Raw genomic sequence first — 23,529 nt, 5'->3', positions numbered from 1 at the left:
ACAAGGTCGGTACAAGTAGCATGCTGCACAGCAGCCGATACGATCTGCAGCAACGAACCGGCGAAGAGTCGACGATACACAAGATGATTCACCGATTATCCAGCGACCGGTCGCCGCCACCTCAGTTAACTAAAACGATGGTCTCACCAGGCCCGGGATTCGGTCACAATAACAACCGACCGTTTTCTTATACCAGACCGAACGAGTCCTGCAGTTCGCCGCCTCCGCAGACCAACGTGATTTACGCTCAGGTGCAGACCGACAAGAAAAAAGCGCAAAGAAGTCACTCGGACAGCGACGAAGGGCTTGGTCTCGAGAGGAAAGACTCTTCGCGCGAGAACAGTCCCGCGGAGAAGGATTACCGCAGGACGGATTACTCGTACAGCGACTTACGACGTAATAACGAGATCAACACGTTTAAATCGAGATACGAGGAGGACAGAAAGAACAGCAGTACTCATTTTTCTAGCCACTACGGAGGCACGCAGGATTACGCTACCAGAAACGTAGACACAAAACGACGTCATGAATTTGACGACATCGACAGACGTCTATACGACAAGCCCGAAAAATACACGTCCACCGTGTTTGTTGACACGTCTGGCAGAGGCAGAGCCGATGGCACGGACGCCAGACAACGAGACGGTAACGAATTCTCCGCCAGACAAACCCAAAGCGGAATATCGAACAAGACGTCCGAACTGAGCGCTAGACGCGACCTTCTCGAATCTAGAATCAAGTCGAGGCTGCTCGCCGACGAAATGTTCGCCGCGAAGAACAGCGCGAACGTGCCGATCAAAAAATCCGAGCACGAGATCATCGACAAGCCGATCGTCCCGTCACCGGTCACTCCTAACCGTGTTGCCTCGCCGAAACGCTACATGGATACGTACATCACGGAAACGCGCACCAACAGCAACGGAGAGAAGTACATATTCGAGAAGGAGATTCACGAAGACAACGGTAAGGTGTACGGTTATGAAAAGAAGATCACCAACAAGATCCCATCGGATGGTTACATCGATAGCAAACCGAGAGACGGATACACGGTTGAAACGAGGACAGACAACTACGGAGACAAGTATATCGTAGAGACGCGAACGCACGAGGGTTACGCGGACGATTTCAAGCCATTCCTCAGTGACAGGAGTAGAACCAGCCCGGAGGAACGGTACGAAGCGCCCAGAAACTCAAGCAGCCCTTACAAATCATCCAACTTGCGCCCGGAGGAGAACACCATTCCTCGTCACTTCCGAACCGAGCCGAGGGAGAATAATGTCCTTTCCTCGCCCATAATCGCCAAGAAGTTCACCACGACTGAAAGGAAATTCTCCAAGAGCGACGATTTCTTGGACAGAGACGTTCGACCGAGGGACTGCTACTTGCCCAAGAAGAAGAATTTCGAATCCATCCGCGGCATGAGCAAGTCCACGCAGCGTCTGGACGAAGTGGGCGAGAATTCGCGAGTGAGAGCGTTAAGGAGCGAATACACGACCAGGTCGCACGAGAATCTGACCAGTCATGCCGACTATGTGAACGCCAGAGACGTGCGCCGACCACTTTTAGAGAGTCCCACGATGAATGACCGCAAAGAAAGATCCCCGTTTACGAAACAACACCTGGATAGTCTGCGCGAAGGTCCAAACGACGACTACGACACCGATATATCCCAGATGACCAGTAGCCAATTGGAGTCCAAGTACTATAAAGAAACTCGTACGACTCAACGGTACACCAGCAGCAAACACCCGATTCACGATGATTACGACAGTTCTCCGCCGCGAATACGCACCGATCGCGGAGGTTACAACTCCAGCAGATACGATTCCGACACTACGGCCAGAGATTCGATTCGCTGCGAGACTCGATACGACGAGACATCGCGAACTTTGAGGAAGGAGCATCGAAAGTTGGACGAGGATCCAAAGAAACCTCTCAGAAGGTCGCGCAATCGGCTGGATTATTTCGACGACTCCGACGCCAGAGAGAGTCCGCGAGTAAAGGCAACAGTTGGAAGGTTGGAGACGTTCGATGAAAGTCCCACCAGGCCTCCCAGGGTCTATCACGATGGTAGCAAGTCTAGGCACACCAGACAAGAGACCAGAACGCATACGGAGCGTCGACATCGCGAGACTCGGCTCAGTGATTCCGATCGAAAGGATCGCTTGGCGGATTCCGGGATCGAGAACGATTACAGGCGCGACTCACAGGAGGTCGACCGAAGGGAACAAATCGAGTCGGAGGACGAAGGTTTCGTTACAAGGCAATTTATCAAACACGAGAGACGGCATACCGATAGAAACATGAATCTGACGCCGAACGAGCAACGGAAGTACGATAAATATATGAACGACATGTCGAAGTCGCCGCCAGTGACCGCGAAACCACCGACCGGCGCGGATAAGAAGTACGAGAAGAAGGCGGCGAAGAAGAGTGGCACGATGAGCAAGGTGAAGCAGCTGTTTAGCAAGAAGGAGAAAAAGGCGAAGGAGGAGAAGAACAAGAAGAACGCGAGGAGCAACAGCAGCGGCGCTCTTACCGACGATGAGGTGACGATCAGGTACAGAGAGTACCGGGGCGATCAGCTAAGGAGCGCGAAAAGCGCGCGGGACTTGGGTAGCGACATCAATCAGGTAAGATTTCTCCTTTAAAATTAAAACAACATGTTGTCGTGCGAATTGTTGTTATATACACTTGTACCATTTGAATAACATTTTAGGAAAATAGTGAGTCGAAAATGATGATTTCAAATTCTTTTGGTATTTCCCTTTATGTTAATATCTTAGATATTTGTTGGATTGGGTACTGTTTTACAAAGATACAATTTTTGGAACTTTTATTGATTTTGTTATAAGCATGAAGCAGGAAGATGTAGGATTAAAAGTCTTTAATTTTAGGCCGAACTTCTTAACGTGTGAATATTCTCCCGATTCAGGAGCTCAAAGCGTTTAAATTCCTTTATTATCAGCTTTTCTTCTAATATACATATACATACATATATAATTATATACAAATAAAAAAATATATATTAATATATATTATATAAAAGTATATATATTATATATATTAATTATATTATAATAATAAATCATATATAATTAATTATATATAATATATATGTTTGTATATGTATATTAAAAGAAAGACTTATAGTAAAGAAATGTAAACGTTTTATATATTTACATATACATATACATATACATATACATACATAGATATATTTATATAAAAGGTTCAATCTTATTTTTATTTTATAATTATAATATTCGAAGAGTACATATATGTAAATCTAAAATATCGTAGTTTAGATTTGTTAAAATCAATTGCAAAAATCCAATTCAAACAAAATCAATTAAATTCAATTACAATGCTCATGTATGTTACGGACATACGCATTAAACTTTGATATTTCACGCGTTTTTGATAACGTTTTGGGAATAAAGATTATGGGAACTTTTTTCTTTGTACAACGTTAAGTTTTAAGTATATAAAGTGCCTTTATAATATTATTGCAATTTCTCTAAGTAAATTTAATTTTGACTTGAATTTATACTGAATTAAATAAGTAATTTTTTACTTTACTGGGAATATCATACGTTTTACATACAACTATAATATTCAAAAACTAAAAGTGTATGATTATTTTCCTGTAACATTTTTAAATGCCTTATATCCGTTGACTAATTAGATTAATTAGAAGCAGAATCAATAAAATTTCTGTTGAATTTGACAGCAAATTTGAGTTATAAAATTCGAAATTCTCCTTCAACAATCCCTCACACTTCCTTATTACTCGACTCGAAATATAAACGATGAAATCTTAATTGCCACTGGTGAAGCGATTCAGGCACAAAATATGCCTAGTTGGATACATAGTAGCCGATGAAGCTATCTTTATATTACATTTTAAAAGACAGAAATCACCGTACGCGGGATAAGATGGATATCCCGGGACAGTCGTATAAAGTGTGGCTTTATAAGGTTCTTTTACAACCATGATCTTCGCGCTTATCCGATCGTCGTGGATCACCGCGAACGGTTCCCTTACGATCGTTCTAACGCGACTTCCGCAATAACACGTAGAATGACTGCGCTGTTCAGAGTCGTATCTTTGACGCGCCTTTAAAATTTTAACATCAGGTGTATAAACGCTACGTTCTCTCAAAGATGCACACGTGGACGATTAACTAAGTTTCTAAAATGTTATTGGCACGTGTATGTACGTTCTGAAGTACGTAGCCGGCATTCGTATCCTCTAAATCGGATAAAGATAATAAAATTATATTGCAAAATGCAAAACGTGTACTTTGATAACGCCTACAAAAGTACGTGAAAATAACGTACACGGCAAAGAGAGAGGCAACTAGGTTTGTACTTCTTAATTTCAAAAATTAAGATTTATGAACTTAGAGGACAGAGCTATATCTATTCAAATATCTAATAGATTACCAGTATCATACACGTACCTCTAAAAATTCGAGTTCTTCTCTCGACATACTTCATCAGAAATTCTCGAACGCCACTATTTCTAATCCGCCTTTATTGACGTTCTACATCACAAAATACTTCCTAATCATCAGCGACATGGCCATAAATTACGAAGCAATTCCATTCGGTGCCTTCATCACGATTCGATTCACACAGCAATGGGCTTCCATACTTTTCGCACGTTTCATCTTCAAGTATGCTGACGCGGGCGTTGTTCCAAACAAACGCGAGACCCTTAGAAACCGGAAGCTCCCTATAATTGGAATCTCATACCGTTCTCGAGCGCACGCTTGCGTCACGCCTAACTGTACACCATACGGTGGAGACCATCCGCACCGGTGGATGCTATTCAAGAGGCTCACGTTCCCGCCTACGCCATAGAAATGTTTTTCGGAGTTATTCGTCGTCGCGTTTGCGATATAGAAACTATTGCGACCTTCCACGTGTTCCCATCGCTTTCTTGTACGATTTGCCGAACCTCATAGATTAAACAGCTTATGAAAGTAAATAAATTTTGGACAATGGAGAAAGATTTCTGTGTATCATACTAAACTTGTGTTCTGTAGATTATCGTTGAACCTGTTGTATTTTTCTGTCGTTGGAAGGTTTTTCAAATTAGTGGTACTACTCGTGCAGCTTAATTCTTAAAATTAAAATATACAGAAGTCGTAGTTGATAGGCAATCATTAATTGTAAATTAGTTATAATCGAGATAAAATTCCCCTTGCGATTTATAACACATTTTTAAATTGCATTGCACAAGTAATATATTTGATTAGTATAAATGTTTCCGTTTGCAACACTTTCTTTCATCCTACCAGATAACCAACGAGTAATTTGTCTTATTTTCTGCATTTTCCATTAATACAGTGATTGCAGAATATTTCCCAAAAATATTATATCGATATTTCTAATATTGATAGTAGAAATACTTCCGTACAGATTTAAAGTATTAATAAGTAGAATGCGTACGTTATGGCTAGACTTCGTCTCTCAAATATATGAAGTAATCAAACGATACAAATCGAATAATTCATACGTTGAAATACATACATGTTCACCAATCCTCTGTTCAACCATAACTTCCGATCTAGACAATAATAGTAGTCGTCTGATTTATTTCGATCGATCCAATGATTCATCTACCTTATTCTTATCTCTGCTATTTGTTGAATGAATCTTGTTAAATCGGATAGTATTGAAGAAAATATCGTTATGGAACATGGAAAGCAAGTGATGTTAGGTCATTTTATCGATATCGAAGCAGCTGAACGTATGCTGTCTGGAAGCGGCTAATTACTTGTTACCAACCTGTTCTCGGCTAACGTTGCGTCACGAGATCGCTTAGGCGACTACGTTGGAAACGTGAATACATACGCGGCTTAAATCGCGCCTAAGCTATACCATTATTCGATCGATTCCGTAATACTGAAACACGTGAATGATATTTCTAACGTTACGGCGTATAATTACTATGCTATAAAGATATTTATGACCTCCAACGAAGTACCCGATGAAATCTTATTACAGGTGCATACGTGACCTAGTATCGTGTAACATTTATGCTACTCCATCAGCAAATTGATTGCAAATTGATCTACAAATATTCGTAACTGTGATATTTAATTCGAACGAAATTGATTAATTCTCCTAGACGCCTGCAACATCGTTTCTTGCGTAACGATGTGGCATTATGAAATCTTGCCCGAAGTGGGTACGTGATATAATATCACTTAACATTTCTAATATCCAATGAATAAGTTAATACCGAAAGGTCCGAAGATGCATATAATTCTAGAATATTTAGTCTGAATGAGATTCTGATGAGCGCTTAACCGAAGCTGAATTTGATTTATTATACTCTGATATTTATAATGAGCCTGCATTATGTATATGTGTATGTGTACATATCTATGTAAGATTACTTGGGATATCGTGTGTTGCGTGGGAAACTTATTACGCATCCACGCGAAACTTTAAAGTGCAGAAATGCATAGAATGCATATAATGTAAACAAAAATATATAAAATATCGGAGATATAGCACCTGTTATGACATTTAATAGGTAAAACAATTATTTACTTAAATTCCATTTTTCAAATTATATGCTTAAGAACACGAACTTGCGAAAGTGTCTACGCATAATCGTGTCAAATTTCCTACATGCTACACACGACGCATACACGATCAATTTATTATTATTAAAATATCTACAAATTAGCCAATAACTGGCAGACATTCGATTTGATTAATGTATAATGCGAACTATTTGTAAGATGATACACGATGAAGTTGTATAACGAAACTTAAGCAAACATGTTACGGGTTTAGATCGTAACGGAGCTTTCTCAATGTTCAACCACTTGTACGAAGAATAATGATATAGCGTTGAAACGATCATCGATATAAAAGTCCGGTTGCATTCTCTCGGAAAGTGTGGCCGCGCCGAAGATTTATCGGACGTAACATTTAACCCATATGATAAATAATTCTCCGTTTATGACCGTGCCGGGAACATTCGTCTTCTAGATGGAAGTTTGTCCTTCTTGTTGCACCACGGTACTCTCCCGTTAGCCGAGGATGAAGGTTCATCAAGGTCGTATAACTTGACACATACAGGTGGGATGGGTTGCCACAAGTTGACAGCTGGCATATCTCCACGCGAAGGGAAATTATTCGTATTTATTACCACGTATTAAGGAAATTATAGTTACATCGTCATCTTCCGTCATCCTTCTTCCATTCTTACTTTCCTCTTTGCATGGATAATTTATTACGTTACCGTTTAGAACATTTATAATCTAATATTTTTAGAACATTTTATATTTCCAATATTCTTGCGAATATTTGTTTACTTTTCTTTTACCCAGAGTTTTATTTTCACGAGTCTCATTACCATTTTTATACGACGAAACTTGAAAATAATTTTATAATATTCTAGAATAATATTCTCTGACCTACAGCACGGTATAACACAACAATCTCTTAACGGATAAAATCCATTCCCTTTACACAAGCCTCTCTTACAACGCGAAGAACTTCAGACCGGCCTCGATTAATTCTATCATACATCAATTACAATCACCAATAACATCCTCTATAAGACCACGAACCATTGGTGCAATCGCTTGTCCATAAACCCGTCGATCGAATTATCCGATCGATCAGAGGTGTCTGTACACCTCGCTAGGATAATTATTTCCACGCGTCGAACAGACCAATGTTATATTCGACCTCTTCGACGAATCGCTATCGAGCCCTAAGTGTATTTCGCAAACCAGGATACTCTATCGACTTGTTCTCGGTTAAAAAGATTAATGGACGTAATATGACCATGCTGGAGTCGAGGTCGAGGAAAAAAAGGTGAGAAGGTAACAATGGTGTACGCAGTGAAAGAGTGCGGCAAAATCCATTTGCATGGTCCCACGGTGGAAACGGAACGCTTGCGAAACGGTTGTTGTCGTAAAAGGTTCCGTGATCGGAACAGGTGGTTCTGCGGCGAATCAGAGCCGTAACGAAATTTCCTATGGTCCGCGTAGCTGGCGATTAATGATCTTGTTTCACCGTCGACCGATCAGACCAGCCTTGAGATTTTTATCTTCCTTCGTTCGACCCTCGTAATGCGTTTTTCATGTTACGTCGTATAATTTAGTCCAGTCTCTTCTCACCGTATCTTTTATTAGGCATTGTATCGAGCTCGTGGTTGTAATTGCATTGCGTAACGGTTAATTACGCGCAGATACCGCGAGATTTTATTAGGAACGTTTATGGAAAATGGTTCGTGGAAAATCCGTTTCCTCAGGGCGATAATGGCTCCCGCTGCGGACCTCGATAACACCTTACAAGCTGTTTGTAAACCGTGATAAAGCGAGTTTATATTACGATCCTCGCTCGTAAACTGAATTTTGTTTTACGGGGAAATTAACGACTCGGCCGCACGATTAACCACGGAATCTTATTAATCGTGCGAGAGAGTTGGTTTTGTCTGTTTTATCCGTCGTGTGTAAGCCACAACATAAACTGGTTGTCTACGATTAGGAATGCCATTCTTGTTGTTTCACTTTCTATGTTTCGTGCGTGCTGAGATTAGTTGAAATTGATAAACGGAACGTTTATCCGGTCGCGTTCGCTCGTTCGATGGGTAAGGTATAATTGCACCAGTTTCTTATCTTTCTCGTTTTTCTAAATATGCAAAGCTCTCTTATTTACCTATTTTTATGACTTTAAACCGATAAACAGTATTACGCGAAGAATCCGAAACTTACTAAATTCGTAGAGTTGTAGTTTTCTTTAAAATTCAAGAATTCTCTATTCTTTACTTTCAACGTTCTCAAATTCCTAATTCTCTACTTCTTTACACTTTCTTAACATTCTTAAACTATTGGGTTGACGACTAAGTGATTACGGATGTTGTCATTAGGTAGTATTGACAAAATCCGCAATCACTCGGTTGCCAACCCAATAGCAATCCGTTACATTTAAAATTCCCAAATCCACGAACCTCAAGATCCACGTTATTGCGATTCTAAAACCCAAGAATTTCTGCCTAATTTTAACCTTCTACATCGAAATCTTTCATCTCTTACTTTCCAATTTCTTATTTCTTTAGCCTTCAACGTTCTATTGTATATTCTACGCCCCTAAATTGACATATCACAATGCTGCAATCTAGAAAATCCTGTAGGCAGTAATCAGAAGAAATAGTCGACCAAGCCGGTGGTCTGCTTGGAAGGTTTCTGCCCCAACGGCGCGCACCCCAGCAGGTGACTGCGTATCTCGCGCGCGACGAATTGATCAAGTAGAGCTTAAGTTTAATGCGACTGTCTGTGGCAGTAAGCCGCGAGCAATACCGGTGGAATGGCGCATTGCCTTCCTGCGGGACACCCACGCACGCACACGCGTGCCAGCCAATAATATCTCGACCAATCCACGCCCAGGTGTGAAACATTCGCGTTACGTTTATCTGCTCATCGCGAAACAGACGCAAGCCTGTTTTGGCAATATTCGAACGAGGGAAAAATAAACTTGTCGAAAGGGATGTATTAAGACATTTATAGTTAGTTATTCGCGCGAATTTTTGTGTACTTGTAGGAAATTTAAAGGTACAAAAATGCACAGCCTACGTACAATATACAATAATGTAGAATATAGAGGATGGTGAATCGATCATTATGAAATTTGAGCTGATTCTGACGATTTAACAAAATAATTCATTGGTAGGTTTTGAGAAATGATATAACTTTTGTTTGATACTTACTTTGTTTCATACCTATTCGAACGATTACTCTTTGTATTTTCTGCCGTTTGTAATTTATTAAAGTGGTGATTTTTCAAACAATAGCGCAAAATTGCGTCAAAATCGGTATGCGCTAGTCACAGAAATCCTGGATGAAACTGTTTAGCATTTGTAATGTTTCAAAAGCAATTAAAATTCGGGCTATGAAAATTTGCGGCGAAAAAAGAAGCGTTTATAATACCTTTATGTCTACTCTTTTTATTCTTTCTCTTATTTTCTACTTTTTATCTTACTCTTTTTATGTAAATCAATGATCTCGAGATCGATATTTTCTCACGTGATATCACATTCTCGTTCAGTTCAAAATTACGATCATTATGCTAAATATCCAATTATTTCACCTATACAAAGCATCTGATAAAACCCACGTAAAATGTTACTATATGTTTATGAAAATATGTCAGAAGATGTAGAAAGGTTCTGACATTTACGCGACATTTGCATTTTTTAAAGTTCATCTCGCTTCGTGTCCACCTTGACGAACCAATAAAACTCACGCCGTATCGCGATACATATTAACCTTTCGAGCGGACAGTCGACCGAGGAAAGGAGATCCCTCCATTCGATAGCTGGAAATACATCCGCGCGCGAGCTAGCTGCTCCGTGTCGATGAATCTCGAAAGAGGCCTGAGATACTTGCGCGTGTCGGTAGCCAATAGCCTGTTAACTGGCCAGACATTGACATTCGATGCGTTAGAAGACAGAAACTCACGAGCAGATTGCCAATTTTTATGCATTTTCATAAAATATATGTCGGATTAACATTAGAATTTAGGGCGCGTAACGATCCTTCGTTTGAATTAGCCATCGTGTTACAAAACAGAGATTACATTTACGCGTATATACAAGACTTTACAAAGCGTAATGAATATTGAGTTTAACGAATAATAAGATTAACGAATAACAAGATTAACGAATAATATGTTTTACGAATAATAAGTGTAGTAACGTATGGATTCTTAGAGTAAGGACAAGTAATGATGTTATATTTAGGGTTTAGTGTAGTTTAATAAGCGATACTCAATAACAACAGGACTGACTACAATATCGTCGTACGTAGACTCACACTCTGCTTCTCAACTCGCATTCTGGCCTTTGTAGCATCTCTTTTGTCTTTTGCTAGGCCCTCCGCACACGTGTTCTGCAGACGCTCGTAGCCAGGGTCAGGTAGGTTTTTTCTAACGAAACTAGGCACTCGTAAAGACCGAGGACACATTAATAGACCCGACAGCGCTTCGGCTCTCGCGACATTGTCTATAGTTAAGTTGATGTTTCTTAGGCCCCTTTTCCCCGATACTACATAAGTTTAACGAATAATGAGTTTAACGAACGCTATTAACAATGTTCTTGGGTTCAAACGAATCCACGGTCAACGGGATAACTCTTTACTATGCATAGAATAATTTTACAAAAATACGATTGCTGAGACGCGCGGTATACTGCTCGATGTGTCACTTTCCAAGGCGATCACACGAATCCTAAACTGATGGCTACGTCCAGTTGTCACCTCGAACCCAATTTCGCTATCACAAATCTCGAACAATTAGAATCAGATCGAATGACAACAATTGCTTAATTACAGCTATGATAAAATCTAAGCTAAAGCATTAGAGGACTTTTCCCAAAATTGCAAAGGGAAGGCTCCGGTTTTCCTTTCATCTCCGACATATAAATGTGCGAAAATACGCAGAATTCATATAATATGCGAAAATGTATAAAGAACCTAAAACAGAACGTTCGTTGTAATCTTTAATGAATGAAAAAATCTCTATTTTTCCATTTTTTCCCTTCCATTTATAGATGTACGAATTTCAAAATTGAGAAGGAAGAACGGAATGCTGAGATAGCATAATGAGATAGTATAATAAAAAATAAATTACTCGTTGGTTTAACTACGTTGTTAATCCAAATCGTTGATAGTTGAAAAACAATGAAAAAAAAAAAAATAAAATATGTGCAAACGCATAAATATCCGCAATCTAACGATTACTGTTATCGATTCTCAAAATATTCAAGACTGTGGCACAAAGTTCGACTTCATTCGGTTATATAACATCGAGTCCTTTTTAAAAGATAAAGTTAATTCCGTGCACGAGGCGGAACGTGTTAATTGTTCGTTCTCGGAAAAAGAGCAGGAGCGCGGGAAGGGTACCGGGAATCCGAGCGTGCAGCAGGCAAAATCACTGAACGGTGGTGACCTGCGGCCACGAACATTCCGCGGCGAGCAGATTCCATGAAAAGTCAGCCAGCATCCGCGCGCATGCATGCATATGCAGGGCGTGTCCAACGCGTCGCGACTATTCCACGTAGCGAGATACATGGTGAAAAATTATCGCCGACGAGTGATCGCAACAATTGTCCAGATACGTGTGTGTGCGCACACTTGGGAGAATTAACCTTGCAAGACGCGTAACAGCTGAATCGGAAGGCGACACTGATCGGTTCGTGTAACGTGATTCAATGTACGCTATCGCTCAAACGTACACGGTATATGGACGTTCCTTTCATCACAATGTAATTTAGTTACAAAATCACAGACAGAAAGATTCAAGACGATTTTATATTTTATTAATGTTGAAATATATATTATCGTATCAGGATAAAATATTGTTTTGTCGACCATTCGCGGAGAGACGCGATCTCAAGGAGCGCGTCAACGGGAGTCGTAAATTCCCGTTACGATATACAACCGACGCCACGAAACTGATCGATCCTCTATTTCGTTTAGGATAATAGAGGTGACTGAATTAATTAGAACGCTGAGGTAACGGGTTATAATATACTTTTTATTCCAACAACAATTGCAGACAATATGATTACGCTCGTTGCGTATATACAGGGTGGCTGGTAACTGGTGGTACAAGCGGAAAGGGGTTGATTCTACGCGAAAAAAGAAGTCGAAAATATAGAATAAAAATTTTTCGTTTGAGACTTTGTTTTCGAGAAAATCGACTTATCACGTCTCGTTATAACAGATCTCACTGTAGATCGTTGTCTCGATTGACGTTATTTTTTTAATTTTTAAAATTTTTAAATTTTTATTCTATATTTTCGACTTGTACCACCAGTTACCAACCACCTTGTATATACGTTAATTAGATATATGTTAAAGTTGCGAACCCAGTGCAGAGATGTTGACTGAGTTAAAGTAGTGCACACAGTGCGGAGATGGTGTGTAGTCGTAGATCCAGTAAAGTCCAATGACGATGCTGTCGCAGAAGAAGACTCTTGCTGGGTGTTGGTCGCCCCACCACCGGTCGCTTGCTGGTAAAAATTGCGGGAGACATGGGAAAACCCACGTTTCCCCACTTTTTACCTGATGGAGCAATAACCGTAAAGAACATTTTGTCTCGAAGGTGTTTTATACCACTTAACGGCCTCAACGGTCAAATTGAAATGCTTAGTTTTGCGACGATTCCTTATGATTATTACAGTCCAATTAATTATGTTGACGTAACGAGTGGCCGCCTCGACCGAGGGATAGATCCCGGGCTACGCAAAGAGTCACTGGACGAAACAAATATACTTTCAGAAATCAATATACGACGAAAGAATTAGCATTATTTTTTTTTTATTTGGATGAATTTTACAATCAATTCTCATTGAGAATTATAAGTAAATTTCTCTGGCGTGGTACTATGTCGCGTTTATCGTGTGTTTGATTCTAGTTGAATCTAGTGCTTAAATCAAAAGGGTAATTTTAGCCTGCGGATCTGGTCAGACGTATCGAGTAATTGAGTAGCTAGTGGGTTTTGGTGGTTGTTAAATCTTATGTTATATCTATTACAAGAATTGGTATTGGAGTTGCAATACGATGCAGTTTTGTCATTTAATATATTCGTTACCTTCAGCTTGTTTGGAGAAATTTGTTTACAGTAATAAAAGAACTATCCTAAATAATTTTGACTTAAAACGTGCTAATACTTCGACAAGTTGTGCATTTAATTGTAATATATTATCGATAAGATTTTAAATAAAAAAATTATAATTCATATGATGTTAGAACGGATAGAATCTCTGCTATCCAGCATTACTTCGCATTTTATAAATAAAGATGACCGACGATAGCGCTAGTCATTAAGTCTTAGACGAGTTATTTTCCCAATCACGTTCAGTCACTGACAGAACTTTCCATGATATGCTGCAATAGCTCAAACGAACTGCGGTAGGTTGTTTCATAACATCATCAAGAGACGCTCAGCATGTGGTCCATGCTGCTTTGATAACGTTTGCGTAACGCTTCTTAATTACTTCTACTTCGGTCGATTGATCACCCACATTTTTTTCTTCATTCTTGAAATGAGCTATTTCATATTAGCAGCGATTAAAGCAAGTTATGCATTACCAAGGGGAATTGCAGCATTTTTTACATTAAGAACTTACAAACATAGGTTGCTTCCTCTTCTGTTACTGATTCTTTCGATTTATATATTTTCAATTTATGAAATTTTTAAATTTTCCAATTCTCGCGTTCCTAAATATTCGTGCTTACAATTTTACGGATCTTCGATACTTTCTGGAAAATTTCACAAATGTCAGAATTCCAATGTTCCAAAATTTCAAATTTTCTATTTATCAAGATTCTAAACTTCCAATTCCCCAACACCTTAAATATCAAATTTTCAAATCTGAAAAATTCAATAGAAAACCATACGAACTTTGTAACTGAAATTTTGCAAAACTTTGTATCGAAATATCAAAAAATCAACGAACAAATTTCAAGAATTTGGCACTTACATCACCGTACGTATTACGATTCGATACAGAACGATTCTTATGTGGAGCAAGTGCGCCGCGTTAGACACACCCTGCGCGACGCGTGTGAGCGTGCACGCTAAAAACCGCACGCTAGCCCGCAACGTTGAAAAGATCAGTCTAGTCTGTTCGAGGGAAATCTCCGGTATGCAGGGCCCACACCTCCTCAGCATTGCACCCACAAGGCTGACCTACACGCGAACGCGCAGCCAGGCGTGTTGTGCACCACGAGCCACGAGCTCTCGTATCCCGTTTCCATCGAAAGTTCACACTAATGGCATTTGCTGTACGCCCGTACCGACGTACGTCGGGATTATTACGATTTATTAGCTCACCTATCACGGCCCTGTTCGCGGTTCTGTATTGCGATCCGATTAGGGATTATTTCGGTTTTGGTGAATGAATTCGATCGAGCTGCAGAGAACGCGATTCGTTATCCCCAGTGAATGAAATTACAATCGTAGTTGTTTTAAACCTACCAATTATTTTTCATCCTTTTTGCGTCAATTTCAGCGAATCGATAAAAAACCAGGTAGCAGATTTATGATAAAAAGAAGAGAATGTTTGAAGTTAGATGTTAGAAGAGGGAATAATAAATTATTAGAATTTGTTTTATTTTTTCTTGTCTTCTATATTCTATTTTTCTTTTTTTAAATTCGGTTTATTGTTTTTTTTCAATATACTCTGCTTTTGCCATATAAAAATAAAAATTCGTATTTACTCAACCTATTGACGTTAAAAAGATTTACAGATCTGTCTAACAACTACATATGTTACACAATTGAATCGTTTCTTATCACAATGTAGAATAAGTTTATAATTAACGATCAATGGGAAGATTGATATCAAAGCTGTACCGAATGTACCTCGCCTAATTATGAGATAATCCAAATATGTATGTCCAAGACTAAAGAACGCGCGGTGTTAGGGAAAATGAGAGAGGCGAGTTTCCCAGGCTCGATCGCGAATCCGCGGCGAGAAAAGGCTGACGAAGCCGGAGCGAGACGAATCTTACTCGCATCTCTTAGGGCTATCAACGGTACACCGTAGCAGGATGTTACACGAGTGCTGCTTTCGTCCAGAAACACAAAAGGGAGGAAGAAAGATGCAAAAGCTGCAGCTAGCATTATGCGATCTCTTGCGGAAGGTTTCCGTGATGGCATACCGTGGCGTAGAACAACAACACAGTATCGTGCGGCTTGAGAGTCAGCGCTAGCTCTCCAGATATCAATAAATAACCTATCTGGCAATATTATCTCAACGGTTTTATACCTCGTGGAACGGGGAATGCGATCCAATTCTTACGTGCACTCCTGACTCCTTTTCCTTAACCAAGCGTCACAATCAACTGACCTCTGTCAGTGGAGGTGTGAATGATACGCTTACCATAAGGCAAAGCCTGTTACTTTTCTCCTTTTTTGTATCTTTCAATTTAGGTATGGCTTGTAGGTCTTCCCTTTTTCGTTTGTCATGACTTGTATCGGTATCTCCTTCTCTTTTCTTTTACTTTTTGTGTGTTTTTTTTAAATATTTTTCTCCTCCTTTTATGTTTTCCCCTTTCTTCTTTCTCTTTTTCTTATTAATTTATTATCAATTTCGTGCGGAAACTTTATCCTTCTCCCTTCGTTGTAACTTGCATTTTCTCCTTCCTTAAATTTACTTTAGTTTCCTTTACAGCAAATAACTCGTGAGAACAAGAATTCTTTTAAATTATTTTATTTTCAATGTTATCAATTGATCAGTGAAAAATTATACGATTATATTAATATGCTCTTAAATTACAAGTAGTAGTATCATGTGATATACTTTTAAATACTTACAAATTATTTATTTATACCTATCGTTTGTCACTTCGTATATTTATTGCTAAATACCACCGATATTGAATAGCAGGAATTAATGAGAAAATACAAATTAGACAGCTGTTCCATAATAAATATACAAATAGTTACAAGCTTATCGAGTCAATTTCGTCAGCCACTTGATCCTTGTTACTTAAACAAGTACAAATAAAATTCATGTATTACAGATCTACCGCGTTCTCGAAGAACTCGAGAAATTAGCTGAATTTACACGTTGTACGTGAAACGTGGTTTACGAAGGCACTCGTGCTTCTTCGCATGCTTCCTCGACATGGCATGTCTTCCTCGTTGACTATAGAATCGTGGGATGTAATTAACTGCGAGCAAACATGAGATCGTGATAAAATAGATAGATATTCGCCTGCTTTGCAAGAAATGTAGTTTAATGGCTCGAACTTGCGCGTGCAATTCGTTATTAGAAACGTATCATTAATCGCGCATACTGTCAACCATAAACTTCTTTTACTTTCGAAATACGCTTTCGTCGAACGATCTTTGAGCGGAATAAGTTCGGCCGCTTGCATAAAGGACAGATTCAGCGCGTTTCGTTTAGGAAAAATTAACTCGTATGTTCGTCTTGAAGAACAGAATTTAATTTAAGAGCTTGTAATACAAGAGAAGATTCAAAAATATACAGGCTGGTTGGTAACTGGTGGTACAAGCGGAAAGAGTGTGATTCTACGCGAAAAAAGAAGTCGAAAATATAGAATAAAAATTTTTCGTTCGAGGCTTTGTTTTCGAGAAAATCGACTTTGAATTTTCGCTCGGTACGCGTGCACTTTATCGCGTCTCGTTATAACGGATCTCACTGTAGATCGTTGTCTCGATAGAAAAATTAAAAAAAAAAATTTTTATTCTATATTTTCGACTTCTTTTTTCGCCTAGAATCACCCCCTTTCCGCTTGTACCACCAGTTACCAACCACCCTTTATATTACATATAAACGTACTTCTTAATATCATGAAGCCTAAGAACAGATTCATACAATTAATGACTTCATAGAAGATATCTTGCTGCGCGAGAGTTCTGCAAATTATCACAACGCTATATTGATGATTTCACATGTAAACTTAAAGAAATGCAAATATTCTAAACATCAACGGTGTATAATAATTGTATATCAAATTCAAGTACCTTTTACACATTTGTAATGGGTCATGGCCGTAGAAAAAGTTTCAAATTGAAACGGAAAACTCAAAACTGAGAGATCCATAATATTGTACCTTGGAACACTAACGGTGTTTTGGGTTACAAGGTCTAGGAGCAAAAGAACTTTGAGTAGGTTGTTATTGCTGTTTTTTTGTAATCTTCAGCTAGAGTTACACAAGAAGGTTAACTTTTTGTGGTAAGGTCCGTTGATATAAATGTGTGAACGTGCTCTCTATAAAATTATTATTATTCTTTCTTCGATTGGTATAGTAGCATTGAGCGAGCACCGATCGAAACCGGCATATACTATCTCTGTACTTGTATTTATACTTATTTTAATACATCTGACTATTACAAATTCATCCACTCGTTACTTTGTTGAATACGCCTACGCGTTATAACCACCTCACGTTTATTGACATAAAATATTTACTCTACATTCTCGACTTATTTTCGCTCGTAGAAAAACCTCCTGCCGATTCCTAGAAATTAAGCGAATTCGCGTATACGTGACACAAACTTGATTTTCTCAAAAATAAGGCCACCAATGCACTTTTGTTGCTCTGTTGATAAATTTTCAACTTATTTTGAACCGTAGAATGTTTCTCACCTGTATCACGGGCATGAGACCGCGCCGTATATAAACCAATACCTAAACCTAAAAATAAAATCGCGAAAATCAATACGCGATACTAAAAATCTTGCACGCGCGCCGCTCACAGCATTCTGAATCGGCTCGACTCGGCTCCGATCTTATTTGGCAAGGCGGATCGCTGTTTGTCACGTCATTATGCCCCGTAACGGTAAACATGGCGCGTATTGGTAAGTTCTCGTAGTTTACGCGCGGCATCCGCGTAAAAACAGTTCGCACAGTTCGAAGGCGTGGAAAGACATCGTGGACACGCGCTGAATATGCAAATAGTGCGCACGAGGATGGTAGCTGGCCGCTTAAAACGGAGTGAGAGGGCGGAGAACGTCGCAGAAATTGGAAAGCACGGCAATGATCGCGCGAACTCGCATCTATATACGATGTAACATGACATGAACAGATCGCGCCTACGTAATACACCTACTCCCGAAACCTACGTGGATGAAAGCGGAGAATTTTAAACCGCCTCGGTGCTCTGGAATACGGGCTATTGACAAAAAGACGGCCTCCAAGTTCGAGAAAGTCGCCTGAGTTCTTGTACGGAATGTACACCATGCGATAACTGGGCATATAGAACCTGTTCATACAGTGGCAACACGAAGTATTGGTACATATTCTTATATTATCTCGCCATAATTCTTAACACTTAGCCAACCGAACGGGGAGATCTTGCCTCTGTGAAGAAGATCGCTGCGTGACCGAACGGAGAGATCTCCCTTTTTGACTTTAGCAACGTTTAGCGTTTTCTTTTTTCTTGTTGTTATTATTAGTTATCGTTTACGTGGAACTGTACCCAATTAATTGCGCCACTTTTTCTGTTTTTATAAAGTACAGTATACAGAGTGGTTGGTAACTGGTGGTACAAGCGAAAAGGGGGTGATTTTTTTTTTTAATTTTTCCATCGAGACAACGATCTACAGTGAGATCCGTTATAACGAGACGTGATAAAACGCACGCGTACCGAGCGAAAATTCAAAGACGATTTTCTCGAAAACAAAGCCTCAAACGAAAAATTTTTATTCTATATTTTCGACTTCTTTTTTCGCGTAGAATTACCCCCTTTCCGCTTGTACCACCAGTTACCAAGCACCCTGTATAATAAAATACACTAATTTAGTGGTGTTAAAAATGAATTAAAAAGTTACACTATCAGTTAATACTAAATAAAGTTATAATCGAAAGATACCACACTGTAAAAAAAATATTAAAATGCATTATGAATTTTTCATTTCACGTTCAAGTCGTGTTATTTATCTTTAGTCATCTTTAATGTTTTCAATTTTACCTATATTTTTGTGTGCTTTTAATACATACTTTTAATTTGATGTTTTGTATAAACAATACGTGAAATCGTTAAATAAAATCATTACCGTAAGATATAATTAACCACTTAATTAATTGTTACACTTCTTTGTTTTTTAAGTAGTGAATATTAGTCCTCGATACTTGGAAAAATGTGCAGTGGACACGTATAGCTCGTTGTGGCTCGTGCGGTTGGCTAATGTTAACTGTTCCAATTGTATTTTTCAGAAAAACGTAATTAACAAATCCACGTATATCTGGTATATTGGTATAAATAATACAAATTAATGATATTATGATGATAATTCTACCTAGAAAGCATCAAATATTCAGCTTTTTAAGGACCTAACTTCATTAATAATATTCAGCTTCAACAACTTTAAACTCAGTTTTCTCAATGGGGATAAAACAGTTAAGAACTATAACGACGATCTATCGTTTCGTTAATTAATGACTTATAGTACAATGTATATAGACAACATCAAACTTGAAACTGCTTTTTTTATGTTTTTACGTACATTGCTCATACTTCGTACCGATTTCAGGTATCTTTTTTTCAAATCTTCAGATACTTTATTTCTAATGCTACAACTACGGGTCTCTAATATGAACTTAAAGATTCTATATATAAATCATTATGATATTAATTTGAAAAAATTGCAATTTGTCTTGGAGACATTCCGCAATTTCGTATAACGTATTGTATTTATTATTTGATAGCGCGTAGGTAGTTCTGCGGTTGAAAAGTGTAGAATGCACAAAAAGTAGTAAATTGTAAATGTTAAAATCGCAATTGTAAATATCTAAACATTATCTATTTCAACAATATCTATCGAAACAAAGTTTTCAATTCGGGTTATATAGATCTGAAAAGACAACAATGTTAAGAACAAATCCCTCTTATTATCCTTTAATACAATACACTAATATAGTAAAGTCTCGTGTAATTGCAAATACTAAGAAAAAAAAAGACACGCGAGAAATCTCATGCAACGTGTCACACGAATGACACAGTCTCGAGACCCAAAGAGTGAGATACCTACAAAGTGCACGAGACATGTTATCGATTCGAAAGGATTAAGATCTAAAATGAAAGATTACAAGACTAGAAAGGATTAAAACCTTAATAGGATTACAACCCACATATCCATATATACCTTCCATCTATATAAACTTCGACACACGAAACTAATGAGACACGACAAATCAAACCATTACAATCGATACTAAAAAGAGAAACAAGTAACCATCGGTTAGCAAGCACCATTCATTAATGTCTCTAAAATTGGCATAAGCGTGTCGCCATTCTAGAGAGAAAGGAGGATTATGGGGCATACATATAGACAAGATCGAAGAGCATTCATAAAAGGTACGCAAGCTTAGTGTACGCATACGGTGCCGATCGATATTAGCCCATATATGTATAATTGACCCTAACCAAAGATGGATCACAAGCGCCGGCTGCGAAGAAAAGAGCAATTAAGCGCGCCACGTAACACACTTTCCGAATACGACGCCGAAGGCCTCGTATTCGGAATTGTTTACGCGAGTTTAGTTTCCACAAGGTTCCTGCCCATCTCGAGTCAGGTTGCATCAATGGCCAGGCATTTTATTTAGTGTAAGCAACGGAGGTGACGATGTCAGGATGCGTCGAGTTGAGAAACGCTGCGCTGACTGTTCCATATCGTTGGTCGTAGTTTATTCGAGGCTATAAAAAATCAATTAATTCTAAAAAAAATTTGCGACGGTTCCGGTCTAGCTTCTGACACGATATGTCCTCAGTTAAAACAGAAAATAAATCAGAACCCTCTTGCGCGAAGGTCACTGAAAAAAATTTCACATGGGAGCGTTTTCCGAAGTTTATGGTACAACGTTAATTATTTGACTGACAACTCAATTTACATAGGATCACGTCAGTTACGAATGATTGATAGCGATAATTTCTTAGCAGACTGTATCTATTAAATCAGATGTTTTGATTCCTTCTTTTAATCTATTAATTGTATCTTTCCTGACTCCACAGTGAAAAGAGAAACAAATATCTATTAGAAGAAATCCGTAGTTGTATTCGTGTTTTAGCACGAATGTTATAGAATACTTGTAAGAAGTTTCTGATCCGAATAACGAATCTATAATACTCGCACGACAAATTACAAATTGATCATTTTCGGTACTCTGTTAGTTCTAACATTAATTTAAAAAAAAGGCAATTGATATCGATTTTGAAGGAAATGATTTGTCGCGTTTTCATTCGTTTCCATTCACTTGTCACGTGTCTTATTTTGCATATAACGAAAGCTTATCGTGTTATAGCACTCGAAATCGAAACAAAAGAGGGAAGGTCTATCGATCTAAAAATTCAACGAGATAATATTAAAAGTAAACGTTCGACTAGTGATATTCAATGAAAATAACACGAGGCAATTGAGGATGCAAAGTCCATTGAATACTGCATACAATTACGATAATCAGTGTCGCTATCGCATGCATCTTTAGTCGATTATCGTCATTAGTAACGGTGGAAGGAACAATCAAGAGGATGAAACTGTCGTGGTGAATGACTATCTATCTTCCTCGATACCAAGTTTGTCAGTCCACCTGAAGTCGAGAAGGTCGAGACGACTGGTTATGTAATTAGCTGGGAGAACGTTGTTGGTTAGAACTGGCGTGCTATCGTGTGGGTGGTCCACAAGTAGCTCTGGCAAACGGTGGCACAATACCAGACGTATACATTACATGTCGATACTGCGATCGGCTGTAACCTATTATTCACCGGTTCCTTGCATGCCCGCTGCCTGTATTTTCTGTCTGGCATTCTATACGTGCCGTCTAACGCATGCAAAAAGATCCCCTGGATAAAGTATCAGGCGAAACGGAAACAAAGGAAACACGTTTCAACGTATCTCCGCTTTGTTCGAAACGTTTAAAATAACCAGGGCGAAGTGTCAAGGCGAGATAATTACGACAGATAAGTACGAAACATTAATTGTGACGACTGAGTTATTCTGGAAGCAGGTTAGAAATGTTTCAAAGAGGTTAGGAAACGTCGTGCTACATCATTTTTAAGAGCTGCTGTACAGATGGCGCATTTGTATAATACGATATTATACTTCAGATTTATGTGCTATTTAACTATTTTGAATTATGATAGATAAATATAGGATAAAATAGCAGCAAAAGATAAGGATTATACGATTCAGGAAATAAAGAGTTGATATGTTAAGTAGAATAGAATAAATAGAAATTGTAATAGAGAGGGAGAGACGAGAGCGACGAAACCAATTCTCAACACTTTGTTATTTGATTCTTTACGTATATATTTATGTGATCCACATTACGTCAAAATCTACGTAATCCAAAAAGCACGTGACCTTTGAGAAAGGAATCCTTTCACCTTCTTTAGCCACAATTAGCTTATCTTGCAATAAAACACTAAATAAATTAATAACAATCAAAGTTTGAATAGATTGTTCCACTTAAAAACTGACATAAATTACTCCGCCATTTAGAACTTGTTTCGCCTCGTTCTGTATGGAATTTACAATCCATTCCTACTAAAACGATCACTTTCTACTTGTTTGCCCAGTTCCATTCTGTACCATTTCAACTCATAAACTGCATATCCCATAAAGATAAGCAAATACCCATATTTCCAACGGTAATGAACAATCGGATTACATATTCCACTTAATTGCAAGTATTGCAAAGAAACAGATCTCGTACAGTTGCCAATTAAATTGATCACAAATCAGGGTTATCGAAAGAAGCGTGATTCGTTAAATTTATCTGCTTAAACTTTTCAAGTTTGCGACCTTGGCTACTACATCTACTGCACGCGAAACGCATTGAATTCTCGCACGTCCATGGCAACTGGTGCTCGTTGGCTCGCGTTTTTTGCTCGACCTCGGGCTCCACCAGTTTCGCAGAAGAGATTGCCCGCGTATTTTGCATACTTCTGGCCGTCCTATCGATTATAACGATCAGCTGCTTAAAGCTTGTCCGGCAGCAAGGTCGCCGCGCAGTTATCC

General features: G+C 38.7%; 1 protein-coding gene and 1 long non-coding RNA gene across 4 annotated transcripts in view; one reads left to right on the top strand and one right to left on the bottom strand.

Moving 5' to 3' along the window:
* The window catches only part of LOC100744184, a 174,900-nt gene that overhangs the window by 42,539 nt on the left and 108,832 nt on the right, over positions 1–23,529 (top strand). For all 3 annotated transcript variants that reach the window (XM_024368966.2, XM_012387914.3, XM_024368965.2), the window contains one exon: positions 1–2,633. In XM_024368966.2, coding sequence (XP_024224734.1) covers positions 1–2,633 — 2,633 coding nt within the window. The remainder of the gene's footprint in view (positions 2,634–23,529) is intronic.
* LOC117151874 overlaps positions 1–23,529 on the bottom strand; it is a 117,911-nt gene that overhangs the window by 67,060 nt on the left and 27,322 nt on the right. The gene's annotated exons all lie outside the window — the stretch shown is intronic.

This window comes from Bombus impatiens, unplaced genomic scaffold, assembly GCF_000188095.3.
Source record: "Bombus impatiens unplaced genomic scaffold, BIMP_2.2 scf_0494, whole genome shotgun sequence".
Classification (NCBI taxonomy): Eukaryota; Metazoa; Arthropoda; class Insecta; order Hymenoptera; family Apidae; genus Bombus; species Bombus impatiens.
The sequence above is the reverse complement of the archived record's forward strand: the minus strand, read 5'-3'. Positions and strand labels throughout refer to the sequence as shown.